This window comes from Myotis nattereri, assembly GCF_964212035.1.
Source record: "Myotis nattereri genome assembly, chromosome: 1".
NCBI classification, from domain to species: domain Eukaryota; kingdom Metazoa; phylum Chordata; class Mammalia; order Chiroptera; family Vespertilionidae; genus Myotis; species Myotis nattereri.
In genome coordinates this window covers 65,141,333-65,160,657 of record NC_138075.1, presented here as the reverse complement: position 1 = coordinate 65,160,657, position 19,325 = coordinate 65,141,333, and the positions used below count along the sequence as shown (strand labels likewise).

Below are 19,325 nucleotides of genomic sequence, written 5' to 3'. Positions count from 1 at the left end.
CTAACATGAGGCTTGCTTGCTTCAGTGACGGAGGACTCCAACGTTCCCCGCCTGCCGCTGCAAGCCTCTGAGCTGCAACTCTAAGCAACTATGTAACAAATATAGAAGCTAAACGAAACCCCAGAAACCTGCTTTAGTCCGCCGGGCTTCAGCCAGCAGGATCGCAACATTGTAAGCAAAGCCCAGAAACTTACTTTCAGCAGCGGAGGCCTAAGAGCTGGAGCCAAGCCTCAAAGCTAAAGCTGGCCCAGAATTAAAAAAGAAAAAAAGGAGCAGTTGGGAGCTTTAGTCAACCCCAGCCTGAAAACAGCCCTCAGCCCTTCACCCAGACTGGCCAGGCACCCCAGTGGGGACCCCCACCCTGAAGGATGTGTGACCAGCTGCAAACAGCCATCATCCCCTCACCCAGGCTGGCCAGGCACCCCAGTGGGGACCCCCACCCTGATCCGGGACACCCTTCAGGGCAAACCAGCCGGCACCCACCTGTGCACCAGGCCTCTATTTTATATAGTAAAAGGGTAATATGCCTCCCAGCACCGGGATCAGCGGAGCCGCGAGGCCTCCCGGCACCGGGATCAGTGTGACAGGGGGCAGCGCCCAAACCCCCTGATCAGCCCTGCTCTGTGCCTGATAGGGGGGAGCTCCCCAACCCCCTGATCGCCCTGCGGCTCTGTGTGTGACAGGGTGCGGCGCCCCAACCCCCCCTCCCCCCACGGGCCCTGCTCTGTGTGTGACGGGGTAGAGCCATAACCTCCCCATCGGCCCTGCCCTGAGTGTGAGAGTGGCGGCGCCCCAACCCCCTGATCGGCCCTGCTCTGTGGGTGACAGAGGGCGGTGCCCCAACCCCCTGATGGGCCCTGCTCTGTGAGTGACAGGGGGAAGTGCCCCAACCCCCTGATTGGCCCTGCTCTGTGCGTGATAGGGGTGGCGCCGCAACCTCCCCATCGACCCTGCCTTGAGTGTGACGGGGGTGGTGCCCCAACCCCCCAACTGGCCCTACCCTGAGCGTGACTGAGGGTGGCATCGCAACCTCCCGATCGCCCTGCTCTGTGTATGACAGGGGGCGGTGCCCCAACTCCCCAATCGGCCCTGCTCTGAGCCGGACCAGGGGCTGCACCTAGGGATTGGGCGTGCCCTCTGCCACCTGGGAGCAGGCCTAAGCCAGCAGGTCATTATCTCCCGAGGGGTCCCAGACTGCGAGAGGGCACAGGCCGGGCTGAGGGACCCCCCTCCCCCCCGAGTGCACAAATTTTTGTGCACCGGGCCTCTAGTCGATATATAAAAGCCCAGCAACCAGAATGATGGAACGACCAGAACGACTGGTCACTATGAGACGCACTGTGGTGGCCAATGAGCCCATCAGCACCCCCCAACCTCCCAAGGTCCCTTCCCCCAACTGGCCTAACCCTGATCAGCCCTCCCCCCGATCAGGGTTGCAGCCGGCTGGCCAACAACCCATGGCCCCTCCCCCTGGCCGGCCCAGAAGCCAACCTCCCACGTCCCCTCCCCTCCATTGGCCCGGCCCGATCAGCCCCCATCAGGGTGGGCCAGCCAGACTCTACCCATGCACGAAATCATGCTCAGGGCCTCTAGTTAAATATATAAGAATTTCTATATTGGGTGATGCCACCCATAAACAGCATATCCTAACAGTCTGCCTCTGACATTAATGACCAATTAGGATGATATTCCATAAAGTAAGCCAATAAATGTTAGAGCTAGAGTACAAGACATATCTAGCTTCGATGATCATTATTAACCTATTATATACTAGAGGCCCAGTGCACGAAATTCATGCACAGGAGGTGGGCGGGGGGAGTATCCCCCAGCCCAGCCTGCACCCTCCCAATCTGGGACCCCTTGAGGGATGTCCGACTACTCGTTTAGGCCCGATCCCACCGGGCAGTTGGACATCCCTCTCACAATCCAGGACTACTGGCTCCCAACCGCTCGCCTGCCTGCCTGCCTGCCCTAACTGCTTCTGCCTGCCAGCCTGATCACCCCTAACCACTCCCCTGCCAGCCTGTCAACACCTAACTGCTCCCCTGCTGGCCCGATTGCCCCTAACTGCCCTCCCCTGCCAGCCTGGTTGCCCCCAACTGCCCTCCCCTGCCAGCCTGGTCCTTCCCAACTGCCTTCCCCTGCAGGCTGGTCAACTGTCCTCCCCTACAGGCCTGGGTCCCCCCCAAATGTCGTCCTCTGCAGGCCTGATCATCCCCAAATGCCCTCCTCTGCCGGCCCAGTCACCCCTAACTGCCATCCCCTGCAGGCCTAGTCACCCCCAACTGCCCTCCCTTTCAAGCCTGGTCCCTCCCAACTGCCCTCCCCTGCAGGCCTGATTGCCCACAACTGCCCTCCCCTGCCGGCCATCTTTGACCACATGGGGGTGGCCATCTTGTGTGTTGGAGTGATGGTCAATTTGCATATTACTCTTTTATTAGATAGGATTACCATTTGTGGATTTAATTAAAGACTTATTGTCCAGCCAGCATGGCTCAGTGATTGAGTGTCAACCTTTGAACCAGGAGATCATGGTTAGATTTCAGTGGGGGAGGTATAGGAGGCAGCTGATCAATGATTCTCTTTCACCACTGATATATATATATATCCCTTCCTCTCTGAAATCAATAAGAAATATATATTTTTTAAAAGACATTAAACTTATGATTTTTCATATCATCAAACCATCATAAATTTATTCTGTATTGAATAAAATTGGGCTTCCAAGTATCACCTTCCTAAATTTGCTTTTTTCAAATTTCAGGAGTAGGTCTTCAGAAAACATTTCTGAAGAGGTCTCCAAACTAATAACAGTGACAAGTTATCTATAAATGGAGGTAATTAGAATGATTCTCCCCCTAGTCCCTCTGCCCACACTCCCTCTCCAGCCACTCCCTCTCTCCTCTTTCCTGTATTATTTGAACATTTTCCACAATTAAGCATGTATCTTTTTTTCCAATCAGTAAAGATTTTAATAAAATAACAACAGTACCCTTCTAACTGTGACATACAGAAATCTAATTAACAAATTTGGGACTCAACCAATTTGTAACTTTAATTCTGTCTTTCCAGAACCATTAATTTCTTAGGTTACTCTCATTGAAATTAGTCTCTCTTTAGTTTTAGCAATTAGACAACTATATTTTAAGTACAAAATAGTATTTTTTGTTCTAGCGATGCTCTTCTGAGTAATTTACTTTAATCCCCTAATACCGTGGTCAGCAAACCGCGGCTCGCGAGCCACATGCGGCTCTTTGGCCCCTTCAGTGTGGCTCTTCCACAAAATATCACGTGCGAGCACACACGTACAGTGCGATTGAAACTTTGTGGCCCATGCGCAGAAGTCAGTATTTTGTGGAAGAGCCGGTGTTCTGTGGAAGAGCCACACTGAAGGGGCCAAAGAGCCGCGGTTTGCCGAGCCGCAGTTTGCCAATCACTGCCCTAATAGACCAACCACTGTCTTCACTGCTTTTAGTTGTTTCCTCAAGAACTAAGTAAACAGAATATAACTTACTAGTATTTTCAATAACCTAGATAAAAATTAGTAAAGTAAGTTTTACTATGGCAATGTCTATTATAAAAAAGAGCTGGCTCTGCCCTGACCCGTGCACTTGGTGTTTAAAGAGTCGCCCTGCACACCAAAGGGTCACAGATTCAATTCCTGGTCAAGGGCACATACCTGGGTTGCAGGTTCCATCCAGCAAGCGAGGGAGGCAACCAATCGATGTGATCTCTCTCACATGGGTATCTCTTTCTCCCTTTCCTTCCTTCCTTCCTTCCTTCCTTCCTTCCTTCCTTCCTTCCTTCCTTTCTTTCTTTCTTTCTTTCTTTCTTCCTTTCTTTCTTTCCTTCTCTCTCTCTCTCTCTCTCTCTCTCTCTCTCTCTCTCTCTCCCTCCCTCCCTCCCTCCCTCCCTTTCTCCTCCCCCCACCTGCCTCCCTTCCACACTCTCTTAAAAAAAAAAATCAATAGAATAATATCCTGGGTGAAGATTTTTTAAAAAAGAGCTGGCTCTGCCATTAATAGTGTAAACAAGAATTCGTGAAGAATACTTTTAACATAATATAATAGCCCAATGTTTTAGAAGCTTCTTCTACATACAATTGCTAAAATAATTGAAACAACCTACCAACCCTGATAATTCCTTAGCTGAGGTAGGTCAATAATAGTATTTAGATGTAATAAAATTACAAAAATATTCAATAAAATAAAATATTAGCTCATTCAGATAGTTCATTACCATAACTCATCAGAATCAGAGAAACTATATTATTCAATCTCATAAGAAAAGAAAAACATAGCATTGAGAATCAGGTGTCTTAGGCTCTTGTCCTACCTCAATCATTTATTAGCCATTTGACTTTAGGAAGAAGAGACTAAACCCAATAACCCCTAACCTCCATTTCAGCTCTAACATTTCTTTTCTGAAGAGGGTTAAAAAAGTCCTGAATACTCTAACATTTCTTTTCTGAAGAGGGTCAAAAAAGTCCTGAATATAAAACCTAATGAATAGAGATAATTTTGAGGAAAAAATAAGTAAGTACTATTAATAATCGCACCTGCACAGAGGTATAAAGTGGGATTGTTCCAGAAACACCAAAAGATATAATCACCCATACTAACAGCTATGATGTCCAAATACTGTTTCTCATTTCCATAATTCTAGAAGCTTGTTTTCTTAAGTTTGTGTTTTGTTTTTAATGTTTTTATTGATTTGTTTTTGAGAGAGAGGGTAAGGGAGAGGGATAAAGAGATGGAAACATTTATTGGCTGCCTCCTGCATGCCCCCTACTGGGGATCGAGCCTGAAACCTGGGCATGTGCGCTGACCAGGAATTGAACTGGTAACCTCTTGGTTCATGAGTCAAGGCTCAACCACTGAACCACACCAGCAGGGCTATTTTTTTATTTTCGAAATTTGTTTTTAAATTACCCTAACTCTGGGCATTTAGAAAATCTGACCTCTTTTCAGCTAATGTCATACATAATATTCTACAAATATTTCCTGGACTTCAGAAAATAGATAAAAGGCACAAACTAATATCTTTTTCCAGTTTAAGATTTAAGATGTATATATGTTGAGCCAAATTGAGAAACTTTTCTTAATACCCATAAAGAGGAAACAACCAATAACAGCATATTCATTAACAGAGTTCTTTACTGTGTAATCAAAAAAAGATCCTGTACTTCAAGGTAACTGTCAAAATATAAAAATTTGGAGCAAGATTGGGAATTTAGTAGAAAACACCAGATTGGTATAATTTCTACATATTAATAAAAATCATGTTGATTACTCCTAAGTCATAAAGCTGATAAATATTAAATGATCTCTGATCCCATACATAATTACAGCTACAAAAGAATACAACCCAAATTTTTTAATTTCCCATTATTAGCTGTTCATAAACATAAATCCAAGTTAATTTTCAGCCCTGACATAAGCACGTAGTCCTCTCTTACCTCCCATTCCAGACTGTACCATGGTTGGAGACACAGAGCAATTTACAATCACACTCACCAATGGAGCTCTCACAGGAGCTTTGTGAGCTGTGGGCTGGGGCCTTCTCTAGCTGCTCTGTACTAGCCACTTTTGAGTCTTCTGGTAATGAGTTATCTGTTTTCTCTTGAGGGTGGGTCTGCTGCATCTGCCGGTCAGGTTTTGGAGCATCACCTTCTCCCACTGAAGTTACGGGAGGCTGTGGAGAGTCAGCCTGTAGAGGTTCCTTTTCTGCAGTCACTGACTTCAGGTCTCCTTCATATTCAGCACTCTTTTCTTCCTGGGCATCAGCTCTATTCTCAGCACATGGTTCTATTTCTGGAGCGTCATCCTCCCACAACTGGGAATCTGAGCATTTCTCCACTCCCTCTAAAGTTTCAGAAGAAACATCAACTCTGGGAGATGGTTCCTTCACATCTACAATGACAACACTCGAGTCCTCTGAAGTAGCTTCTTCCCATGCTTCTTGGTCCTTATGTTCCAATTCTTGGTCAAGGACTGGAAGCTTTTGGGGGGAATCAATACTAATCACACTGGTTTCAACTTCCATAGGTTCCTGACATTCTTGTTTTGTGGTTTCTTTTGAAAGACACAACCCTTGGGACTGAGTTTCAGTCAGAGAAAGGTGTAATGGGACACTCTCCATACTTTCTTCTTTTAGCTCCTCTCCTTGACTTTCACAAGGAGTCTCAGGAATTTCTTCCACCTCAGACCCGGAAGACCCCTCCTCTGGCTGATGTTCTTTAATTTCCATAGCTTCCTCCTGATCTAGCACACTCGAGAGTGCCTCCGATCGAGTAGCTGGAGAAGGAACTGCCTGACTCCCTGAATCACAAGTGAGATCAATACAAACGTCCTCTGCTACAGTCTCTTCTCTACCTTTGCTACCAGCAGCTAAAATACTAATGTCGTCTCTGGTTTCTGTGTCATTCCCCTTTGTTTCACCAGCATTCTGATTCACTTCTACTTGTCCATCTTGTGCTGGATTCATCAGGATGCTATTATTTTCAGCAGGAACAAGCTTAGAATTGAGAACTGGAGACATGGGTTCAGTATCCTCAATCTGTGTGTTTTCTCCATCTTCATCAATCCTGTGAGAACTCAAACTCTCCATCTTTGGGGACTGACTATACTCACTTGCAGAAAGCATCAACTTACAAGAGTCCCCTGTCAAAGAAAGCCCAAGGTCCTCAGTGGAATTCTTTGGTTCAGTCTCTGAAGTTTTAGAACACTCAACAGTCAAAGAAGAACTATGCAAATCTCCACCTTTCTTTCCATCACTTGATTGTTCTTCCAAACTTGGAGATGGAATGAAAATGTCCTATGGGAGAATAAAAAGAGACAAATCTTCATTTGTTCTTAATCATATTTCTTTTAAATCTAATCCCTGAATTCATCTAAAATTTCTAAATCAATTATTCAAAAAAACTAAAGAACTCTAGGACCATATTCTCGGAAATACAAATCACCAGTCTTTTCATCAATACAAGTCACTCTGTTTAATGCTTTTCTTATGAATCACTGGCACAGAATAAGCATAACCAAAAGAAAAACATAAAAGTATTAACTTACACTCGTAGGGGTAGGAAGACACTTAAATTGAGCTGTACATTACCAACCTGTACATATAAAATCATGTCATATATATGATGGGCCCACAATTACACAGGAGTCATTTGAACATATGCCTACAAAGCCCACTTCAGTTCTTAAAAAGCAGGAATACAGGATGGGGCAAAAGTAGATTTACAGTTTTAAGTACTCAAAACACAGAGTTTATTCTTGTATTATTATTCATTAATTATTGTATTATTCTCCATACCAATAACTATAAACCTACTTTTGCCCTACCCTATATAATTATTTCAATTTCAAAATATTCTAGCATTCATAAAGCTGATGTTAAAATCTAAAACTTTTTTTTTTAAATATATTTTATTGATTTTTTACAGAGAGGAAGGGAGAGGGAGAGAGAGCTAGAAACATCGATGAGAGAGAAACATCGATCAGCTGCCTCCTGCACACCTCCCACTGGGGATATGCCCGCAACCAAGGTACATGCCCTTGACCGGAATCGAACCTGGGACCCTTCAGTCCGCAGGCCGACGCTCTATCCACTGAGCCAAACTGGTCAGGGCAAAATCTAAAACTTTTAATATCACTAATCAACACATACCAACAAGGACGGCTGAAGTTAAAAAGACTACATCCTGTGGGTAAGGATACGAAACAAGCGCATCTCTCATGCATTGCTGATGGGAATGAGAAAGGTACAGCCACTTTAGAAAAAAGTATGGCAGTAGCTTATAAAGTTAAACACACATTACCATATGACCCAGAAATTCTGCTTGTGGTTATTAACCCAACAGTAAATAAAATCGTATGTCCACACAAAGATTTATATGCAAATGTTCACAGCAGTATTATTCATAATAGCCCAAAACTGAAGCAACCCAAATGTTTGTCAACTGGTGAATAAATTGTATATTCCCATGTTATGAAATACTATTAACAAGGAAAAGGAATAAAATATTAATACATGCAACAATATAAATCTCAAAAATATGTTAAGCTAAAGAACTGAAGGGGTCAAATATATGGTGACAGAAGAGACTAGACTTCTGGTGATAAGCACACAACAAAGTATACAGATGTCCTGTTATAAAGCTGTACACCTGATGCTGTATGTTATAAACCAATGTTTTTGCAGTAAGTTTAATTTTTTTTAATTAAAAAAAACCTCAAACACAAGAAAACAAACACTTCATGATTTCAATTATATGAAATTCTCAAAAAAAAAAAAAACCCCACAAAAAACTACTGTAACAGAAGGCAGATAAGTGGGTACCTAAGGTGAAAGAGGGGATCAAGGGGATGGGGAGGAGAAATCAATTGCAAAGGATTATGAAGAAACTTTTTAGGGTGACAAAATTATCCTATACTTTGATGGTAGTTGTGGTAACTTATTTGTATACAATGCCCAAAATTCATCAAACTATACACTTAAAATGGCATTTTAATTTTATGAATATAATACCTGCATTAAAAATAATAATAACCTGGGGATCCTTTCCCCCTCCCCACTTGGGAGTCTGTACTTGTTCTTCAATAAATCTCCACCTTTGCTATACCAAAATAAATAAATAACCCAAAGCTTAATGTGTTTTATGTAAGAACTACATTTAGTGTGTTACTTTGCAAAACATAAATGCTATAAAACTCTAGACATAACTGGTATGACATTCATTTCCTATGATTTTTAAGATAATGAGGGCCGAGGCAGGTAGTTCAGTTAGAGCAGCGGTTCTCAACCTGTGGGTCGCAACCCCTTTGGGGGTCGAACGACCCTTTCACAGGGGTCGCCTAAGACCATCAGAAAACACATATATAATTACATTTTTTTTATGATTAATCACTATGCTTTAATTATGTTCAATTTATAACAATGAAATTGGGGGTCACCACAACATGAGGAACTGTATTCAAGGGTCGCGGCATTAGGAAGGTTGAGAACCACTGAGTTAGAGCATCATCCTGATACAACAAGGTTTTGGGTTCAATCCCTGGTCAGGACACATACAAGAATCAACCAATGCATAAATGAGTGGAACAATAGATCAATGTTTCTCTCTTTCTCAAATCAATAAGTAAAACAAAACAGAGAGAGAGAGAATGAGAAATCAAGATAGGTTGCCAAAAATTCTATATATTCCATAAATTCTGGTGTTACTGTTTACCTTTTCAGATGATAAAAATAGTCATAAATTTGAGCCTGCTCATTTATTCTCACACATGACTGAGTATAAATTGAGTCAGTAATTCTAAATGGCAATTTGGCAATACACAATAGCCTTGAAACAGGTTATATGTCCCTTAGCCCAATAATTCATTTCAAGTAAATTATTTGATGGGCATAAACTGAGATTTAGATGCAATACTGTTCAGTGATAAATTATTACTTAGAATAGGAAACAATATGAAATATCTTCAATGTCTGAAAGGAGAATCATTTTAAAAATTATGATATACTCACATAATGGAATACTTTGTATTACATAAAATTGTAGACGTTTATGAAAAGATATTGAAAAACATTTAGGCTATGCATTAAATGGAAAATTTTTATTTTAGTAAAAAATATATTTTTTGTTATAGTCTTCTAATACATTTTAATATAATTTTCATGTATTTTTTAAGTTAATAAACATGCACTATAAATAAGAGTAGCTATTTCTGAGACAGAATAACTGATCTTATTTTCATTTATCTGTACATTATACATCCTCTAAAACAAATATGTATCATTTTCTTGTTTCAAAAATTAAGCCATTTTACAAAGGCTCATAGATAAGACATCACTAATAAAACCATAAATACATTTTTAACGTATATTCACATAAACTGACATTAAATGCTTTGCAGTGAATAATGTGCAACCACCACCTCTACCTAGTTTGAAAACATTTTCTTTTCTTTTTAATATTTTTTATTGATTTCAGAGGAAGGGAGAGGGAGAGAGAGATTGAAACATCAATGATGAGAGAATCATTGATCAGCTGCCTCCTGCACGCCCCCTATTGGGGATCGAGACTGCAACCTGGGCATGTGCCCTTGACAGGAATCAAACCCAGGACCCTTCAATCTCCAGGCCGACGCTCTATCCACTGAGCCAAACCAGCTAGGGCTTGAAAACATTTTCATCACTCAAAAAGGAAATCCCATACCATGTCCATTAAGGAGTTGTCCCACATTATGATTTTTTTAAATGTATTTTTTATTGATTTCAGAGAGGAAGGGAGAGTCAGAGAGAGATAAAAACATCAATGATGAGAGAGAATCATTGATTGGCTGCCTCCTGCACGCCCCACATTGGAAATCGAACCCACAACCCGGGCATGTGCCCTGACCAGGAATCGAACCATGACCTCCTGGTTCATAGGTCGATGCTCAACCACTGAGCCATGCCAGCTAGGCATTGCCCCCCATTATGAATACCTTTTAAGCATCATCAAACTAAATACTGATGTGATTTTCATTACAGAATTTTTTTCAATATACTATATAGAATTTCAGTCAGAGTAAAATTTCAGGGCTAATCAACCTATCAACAAGCTATGTTTCTAAAGACTACCTGGATCTAGCCTCCAAGTGTCTGGCCCCTAATAATCCACAGTGATATGGCTCGCTGCAGGTCTAGTCAGAATAACAGAGCTAAGTGAGAAAAACCCACTCAGAACTTTGCATAAGGATGGATGGAGAACTATCAGGACTACATTCAATATGAGTCAATCTTTAAGCCTAGATTACGTACAGATCTAAATCCATAGTATCCAAGAGCCATTCATACAATCATCTATAATCTGATTTATCATCCCCAATATTAATAGGTATATTAAGAATGAGAAAAGTGTTAAATATCAAACTATGTTCTACTAATCCTCACCCCATCCTTCATATCTTGGTGAAAGGTCAAACAGGCTATTCAATGAACAAATATAATACTTCCAATCAAGATGGTGGGGTAGGGAAACACAGGGCTCACCTCCTTCCATGACCCACATCAAAATTACAATCATATTATAGAATAGCGTCATCATTGCCAATCACCTAAAGATTCACTGAACAGAAGGCCTATAACTAAGGACAGAAAGAAGAAGCCATGTCCAGACTGTAGGAGGGACAAAGACTCAAAATGGTCAGTTCCCACACCCATGGGGTGGCAATTAAGAACGGGGAGAGATCTTTTGGCCGCAGAGGTCCCTCCTGAGGAGGAAGGGATCACAGCCGGGGCCACCAGTGCTGGGAAGAGGAGTCTCCATAACATCTGCCTGTGAAAACCAGCAGGGATTGTGTCCGGATGAGATGGAAGGCTGCTGCAGACCTAGGTGCTTCTTTTGAGGGGTTCATGCACAAACTTGCTCACTCACACACTCACAAACACTCTAAGCACCCCCGTGCAGGGGCAGCAGCTCAAAAAGCACCAGGGATTTATAGTGAGGAATTAAATTGACTACCTTTAGGGCAAAAGCTGGAAGGGTAGGAAATGGGGTATCCCTTAGAAATGGGGCACCTCTCTTCTGGGAGGGAGGTACTGCAGGTACCATTGATCCTTTGTTGAACTCACCTCCCACCTAGACTGCAGAGGCAGGTGGGCAAAAATCTGAGCTCTCCATGAACACTGTGCACCCTACTTTGGAGATTTCCTGAGACCCTGCCCCACACAACTCACAGCGGCTTGGTTCAACTTGCGCTGTGGAGTTACCTAAAAGCTCGAAAAGATCCACAAACACTGAACAAACAAGGGCTGGACGCAGCATGCCCTGTACCTCGTGCTAAGCACCTCCCCCTTCCACCACAAACAGTAACCAGTAACTTGCATCCGTGACCTTGAGTCTGGCATAAGCCCTGGCCAGTCCTGGCTTGGAATACAGCTGCAACTAAGCGGCCACGAGCCCAGCACAGGTGGTGGCTGGCATCAGCTCACACTGCGGTGCCTACCAAAGGCCAAGCCAGGCACAAATGGCAGCAGGCTCAGTTTGCAGCATAGCCTCTCCCAAGTGCCTCTAAGCCCAGCAAAAGTGGCAACCAACCACAGATCACTTTGTAGTTCCTACCATACATCCCAAGCTCAGCTAAGTGGCAGCTGAGCTTGGCCTGCACCAGAGCCATTCCCAAAAGGCACCAGAACCAACAAACCCAGTGGCCAACTTCAAACCACACCACAGCACCACCCAAAAAGCTCCAAAAATGACACACCCCAAGAAGAGACCTGGCTGGCACCAGCGCTACGCTACAGTGACTCCTGCTCTGAGGGATCACCCCCCACAAAAACAGCTCATCCACTGTAGTCACAGCCAGGCCTCACATCAGTTAGCCGAGTGTGAATGCTACCCACAGGCATGTCAACAGCAATGAAGGCTAAACTACAACCCACACAAGGGACACCTGCAGAGCATGTGGCTCAGGTGACCAAGGAGACGGCACCACTGGGCCCCATACAACACCTAGTACATAAGCCCCTCTGCCAAGACCAGGAGACAGAAACAAACACAGGGGGTCAAGTCAAAATGAGGAGACAAAGAAACATGTCCTAAATGAAAGAACAGAACTCCAGAAAAAGAAGTAAACAAAATGGAGACAAGCAATCTACCAGATACAGAGTTCAAAACACTGGTTATAAAGAAGCTCAATGAACACAAGGGAAGAATAGAGGAATTGAGTGAAAACTTCAACAAAGACAGAAAACATAAAAAAGAATGAGTCAGGCTTCCTCATCGGCCTTGGAGAGAGGCGAACACGCGCGGACCCCGCACCGGTCGCAGACCCACCTTGGGCCTGCCCAACCCCAGGCTCCGCGCCACGCGAGTACCATCCTAAAGCCAGAATTGAAGCTACAAGATGGCTGATTAGGACCCTGGGGGCATCAGCCCCTCCAACAGATGGTGGCCTCAGGTGCCAGAGCTGTGGTCACCTCCATCTTCATGACCCCCCTGGACGTGGTGAAGGTCAGCCTGCAGTCTCAACATCCCTCAGTGACCAGGGAACTGATACCTCCCTCCAGCCTCTGGAGCCTCTCTTACACCGAATTGCCATGGGGGTCACGGGTTGATTCCCAATCAGGGCACGTGTCTGGATTGCAGGCTTAATATCCAGTAGGGGGCATGCAGGAAGCAGCCAATTGATGGTGTTTCTCTTTCATCAATGTTTCTATCTCTCTATCCCTCTCCTTTCCTCTCTCTTCAAAAATCAATAAAAACATATTTTTTAAAAATGTTAAAGGGATTTCCTTAAGAAGAAGGAAAAAAGAACATAAATATGAATAATAAAATGGCAATAACTATGTACTTATCAATAATCACTTTTTTTAAATCCTTACCCGAGGACATGTTTTTATTGATTTTTAGAGAGAGAGAGGGGATGAGGGAGGAGAGCATCAATGGAGAAACATTGATTAGTTGTCTCCCACCACTCCACTCAATAATCACTTTAAATGTAATTAGATTAAATATTCCAATCAAAAGACACAGGGTGGCTGAATGGATAAGAAAATAAGACCAATACATATGTTCTCTACAAGAGAACCACTTCAGATCAAAAGACACAGACTGAAAGTAAAAGGATGGAAAAAGATATTTCATGCAAATGGAAATAAATCAGAAACCAATAAATAAAATCAGAAATTAAGAGGAAAAGTCACAACTAACACCACAGAAATGCAAGGATTATAAGAAAATACTATGAACATAGGTTTAGTGTAGGTTCATGATTAAAGTAAAAAAATAGAATTAAAAAAAAGAAAAAAAATACTATGAATGATATGCCATCAAACTGGACAATCTGGAAGAAATGGATAAATTTTTAGATATATACAATTTTCTAAGACTGAATCAAGAACAAACAGAAAATCTGAACAGACCGATTATTACCAACAAAATGGAATCAGTAATCAAACAACTCCCAACAAACAAAACTCCTGGACTGAATGGCTTCACAGGTGAATTTTACCGAACATTCAAAGAAGAATTAACACCCATCCTGTCAAACTATTCCAAAAAATTCAAGAGCAGGGAAGACTCCCAAGCTTATTTTATAAGGCCAGCATTACTCTGATCCCAAAAGCAAAGTCTTTACACACAAAAATACACTGCAGTTATAAGCCAATATCTCTAATGAACACAGATGCAAAAATCCTCAACAAAATATTAGCAAACCAAAAAAATATATATATATATTAGCAAACCAAATTCAGCAATACATTAAAAAGATCATATTGTGGGGTGGAGGTGGGCAAAGGGGAGGGAAGGGGACATCTGTAATAATGTCAACAGTAAAAAAAAAAAAAAAAAAAAAATTATGTACCATGATCAAGTGGGATTTATTATTCCTGGGATACAAAGTTGTTTTAATATCTACAATTAACATGATACATCACATAAACAAAATGAAGAATAAAAATCATATGTTCATATCAATAGATTCAGAAAAAGCATTTAACAAAATCCAGCATCCATTTATGACAAAAACTCTCAGCAAAATAGGAATACAGGGAATATACCTCAACATAATAAAGGTCATTTATGACAAATTCACAGCTAACATCACACTCAACAGTGAAAACCTGAAAGCTTTTTTTTAAGATCAGAAACAAGACAAGGTTGTCCAATTTCAACATTTTATTCAACATAGTACTAAAAGTCCTAGCCTCATCAATCAGATAAGAAATAGAAATGAAAGGCATCCAAATTAGAAAGGAAGAAGTAAAATTGTCATTATTTGCAGATGACATGATACTATATAAAGAGAAGCCTAAAAGAGTCCAGCAGATATTTAAGAAATTAAGAAAAGAAATCTCATTTACAATTGCGTCAAAAAAATAAAATACTTAGGAGTACATTTAACCAAAGACATAAAAGGCCTGTGCTTGGAAAAATATAAGACATTAAAGAAAAGAACTGAAGATACAAATAAATGGAAAACTATATCATGCTCATGGATAGAAAGAATTTACATCATTAAAATATACATACTGCCCTGGCCAATATGGTTCAATTGATTCAGTGTCATCCCATGCTCTAAAAAGTGGCAGGTTTGATTTCTGGTCAGGACACATGCCCAAGGTTATAGGCTCCATCCCCAGTAGGGGGTGTGCAGGAGGAAGCCAATCAATAATTCTCTCATCATTGATGTTTCTATCTCTCTCTCCCTCCCCCTTCCTCTCTGAAATCAATAAAAGTATTTTTTAAAGACAACCTACAAAATGGAAGAAGATATTTGCCAATGATAGAACTGATAATGGTTAATATCCAAAATACATAAGAAGCTCATACAACTCAACACCAAAAGAACAAACAATGTGATTAAAAAATGGGCAGAGGACCTGAATATACATTTCTCCAAAGAGGACATACAAATGGCCAATAGATATATGAAAAGACTAGAAACCAGGTGCACGAATTTGTGCACGGGTGGGGTCCAGTCAGCCTGCCCCCATCGAGGCCGATCGGGCCAGGCCAGGAGAGGGGAGGTGCCACGGGAGGTTGGCCAGCCAGCCCTGCGCCCTGGTCAAACTTACGGTCGAGGGGACAATTTGCATATTAGCCTTTTATTATATAGGATTATTATATAGGATGCTCAGCATCACTAATCCTCAGGGAAATGCAAATTAAAATCACAATGAGATATCACCTCACACCTGTCAGAATGGCTATCATCAAGAAATCAACAAACAAGTGTTGGTCAGGATGTGGAGAAACAGGAACCCTCATGTACTGTTCGTGGGATTGTGAATTGATGCAGCTACTACGGAAAACAGTATTGAGGTTCCTAAAAAACTTTTAAAACAACTATCATATGACCCAGAAATTCCACTTCTGGATATTTATCCAATGAAATCCAAAACACCAATTCAAAAAGATATGTGCACCCTATGTTCACTGTAACATTATTTACAATAGTCAAGATATAAAAGTAACCAGAGTTCATCAATAGACAAATGGATAAAGATGTGGTACACATATACAATAGAACATTACTCAGCCATAACAAATAATGAAATTTTGCCATTTGTGACAATATGGATGGATCTAGAGGGTAATATGCTAAGTTAGTCCGAGAAAGACAAATACCATATGATCTCACTTATATGTAGAATCTAAACAACAAAATAAGCAAACAAGACCGAAAACTCATAAATAAAGAGAACTGATGGTTGCCAAATGGAAGGGGGAAAAAGGTGAAGGATTAAGAAGTACAGATTGGCAGTTATAAAAACAGTCATGAGAATGTAAAGTACAGCATAAGGAATATAGTCAATAATATTGTAATAACTATACAATAACAGATGGTTATTGGACTCATTGGGGTGATCACTTCACAAGTTATATAAAAGTTTAATCACTATGTTGTACACCTGAAATTAATATAATATACTATGTCAACTGTAATTGAAAAATAATTTTTAAATGTAAATAAAATTAATATATTAGGAAAGATGAACTTTATCCCAATTTTTTCTTAATTAGTAATTATCTCATTATAAATACTTAGATCTTACAACATCAAATTATGTAAATTTGGACTCCAGTAACCAAAGTACAGGAGAAATAACAGATGTGCAAAAGATTAGCTATTAAGAATAGTATGTAAGGAGTTTGATACATAATGAAAAAAGTATAGAAGTTAAATGGTGGATTTAATACACCATTTAAACTCTTTTCCAAAACCCCACTAAGCAATTGTAAAGGAATGCATTTTAAAGCATTAATTTTAAAGAAAAAGAGAACACAACAAAAGACAACAGCAACAAAATTCTGGAAGAGTAGTCACCTATTTAGCAGATTACTGAAAGCTGAATTCCTAAACCAATAGTGGAGAAAGTCAAGAAGTAACCCAAATTATGCCATAGAACCACCAGGACCAAAAAAAGATTCAGGACTTGGCAGCAACACCAGGTAACTCTGGAAGTGGTGGTGAGGGTAAAGCTAAAAACAGAAGACTGGTCACTCCCCGATCTCCTCCTCTGCCCTAGAGAGAGTAAAATAAAGCATCCTGAACTGGAGGAGAAGAGGCACAGTTATCAGAAAGTACCATTCTGAAAACAGGGAGACTAAATTAACTTTTACATATTAAACAGAACCTGCACCTGCCTCTCAACACTCCCAGCCCTCTTTCTTCAATAGACTTCTAGAACAATAGCAGCCAACAGACAGGAGATTAGCCTTTTTTTTTAGGGGACCTGACCAAGCTGAGACAAATTAAGATAATGACATTGGGAGACCCCAAAAATGGCCCAGCAGATCATGCTACAGTGAATCCCAGAAATAATAAACACCAAGCACCAGCTCATAACTTCTAATCAGTTCTCTGGTATTTTACTCTTAAAGCAGACAATCGAGGATTAGCAGACACTTAAAGAAGCCTCTAATTTGAAAGTCAAGTGTCAAAACTAACTGAAATCTATTTGGAGAATAAGTGACTATTCCAGGGAAGAGAAAAACCTATTTTCCAAAAAAAACTAGTTTAATATTTAGGGAGATATGGGTATTAATCCTATATAATAAAAGGCTAATATGCAAATCGACCGAACAACTGGTTGCTATGATGCACATTGACCACCAGAGGGCAAATGCTCAACGCAGGAGCTGCCCCCTGATTGTCAGTGTGCTCCCACAGGGGGAGCGCTGCTCAACCAGAAGCTGGGCTCATGGCTGGCGAGTGCAGTGGCAGTGGCGGGAGCCTCTCCCACCTCAGAGGCAGCGCTAAGGATGTCCGACTGATGGCTTAAATCCACTCCCTGCCTAAGCCACTGGTCGGACATCCCCTGAGGGCTCCCAGACTACAAGAAGGTGCAGGCTGGGCTGAGGGAACCCCCCAAGTGCACAAATTTTGTGCACCGGGCCTCTAGTATATCCATAAAAACTAGACAAAATGCTAAAAAGGAAGTATATTAAGGGGGGGGGGAGGGGGGGCGGGGAAGAAGGATTCTAAATTAAAAGCCCAAGAGTAGAAATCAGTAACCCAGAGAAAGATTAAAAGATGGCTGAGCCCAGCTGGTACAGCGCAGTGGTTGAGTGTCAACCCATGAAACAAGAAGTCCCCGGTTCAATTCCTGGTCAAGGCACATGCCCAGGTTGGGGGTTCAACCACCAGTAGGGGACTTGCAGGAGGCAGCTGATTGATGTCTCATTGATGTTTCTATCTCTCTATCCCTCTCCACTCCTCTCTAAAAAATCAATAAAAACATATTCATAAAAAAAAAGATGACTGGCCCTGACTGGTTTGGCTCAGTGGATGGAGCGTTGGCCTGTGGACTCAAGGGTCCCGGGTTCGGTTCCGGTCAGGGGCATGTGCCTTGCTTGAGGGCATATCCCCAGTAGGGGGGTGTGCAGGAGGCAGCTGATCGATGTTTCTCTCTCATCGATGTTTCTGACTCTCTGTCCCTCTCCCTTCCTCTCTGTAAGAAATCAATAAAGTATATTTAAAAAAAAAAGAAAAAAAAAAGATGATTGAGCATGGCAATCATGTCCACACAAAACACATGTCCACACAAAAACTTGTGCAAAAATTTACATAGCAGCATGATTCACAACAGCCAAAAAGGGGAAACAATCCAAATGTCCATCAAATGATGAATACATTAATAAGATGTGGTATACACATAAAATGTAGTTTTATTCAGGATAAAAAGGAATAAAGTTCAAATAACATGCCACAATATGCAGGAACTGTGAAAAAAATTATGCTAAATGAAATATACCAATCACAAAAGACTATGTATTCTATAATTCCACTTATATGCAATGTCTAGAATGGGCAAATCTATATAGACACAAAGTAGATTAATAGTTGACTAGGAGTGGGGGAAATGGGAGTGACTACTAATGGGCATGGGGTCTCTTATGGGGCAGAGGAAAGAAAATATTCTAACAGTGGATTGTGGTGAGTAACTGCACAGCTTTGTGAATATACTAAAAGCTATTGGGTTGTACACTTTTAAAGGTTGAAAGATATGGTACATGAATTATATCTCAATAAAATTGTAAAAAAAAAAAAAAAAAAAAAAAGTAAGAAAAGGCAGTTGAGGAAATCATCCAGAAAGCTGAACAGGAAGAGAGGGATGCAAAGTAGGAGATAAAATAAGGGGGGGAATTAAATAATTAAATGTCCCTGAATTGGAGGACCTGAGTTCCTTTTTTTTTTTTTTTTTATCTCTATTGTTGAGAGTATTACAGATGTCCCCCAGGAGCTGAGTTTCTATATTGAGAAGGCTTACCATTTGCCCAATATAATGAATGAAAATAGATTTATGCCAAGAGTCTGGAACTTTCAGAA

The 19,325-nt window shown here is 41.4% G+C and overlaps 1 protein-coding gene across 1 annotated transcript in view; it reads right to left on the bottom strand.

Moving 5' to 3' along the window:
• The window catches only part of TP53BP1 (tumor protein p53 binding protein 1), a 94,039-nt gene that overhangs the window by 49,619 nt on the left and 25,095 nt on the right, over positions 1–19,325 (bottom strand). The window contains exon 12 of the mRNA XM_081112578.1: positions 5,517–6,816. Coding sequence (XP_080968704.1) covers positions 5,517–6,816 — 1,300 coding nt within the window. The remainder of the gene's footprint in view (positions 1–5,516; positions 6,817–19,325) is intronic.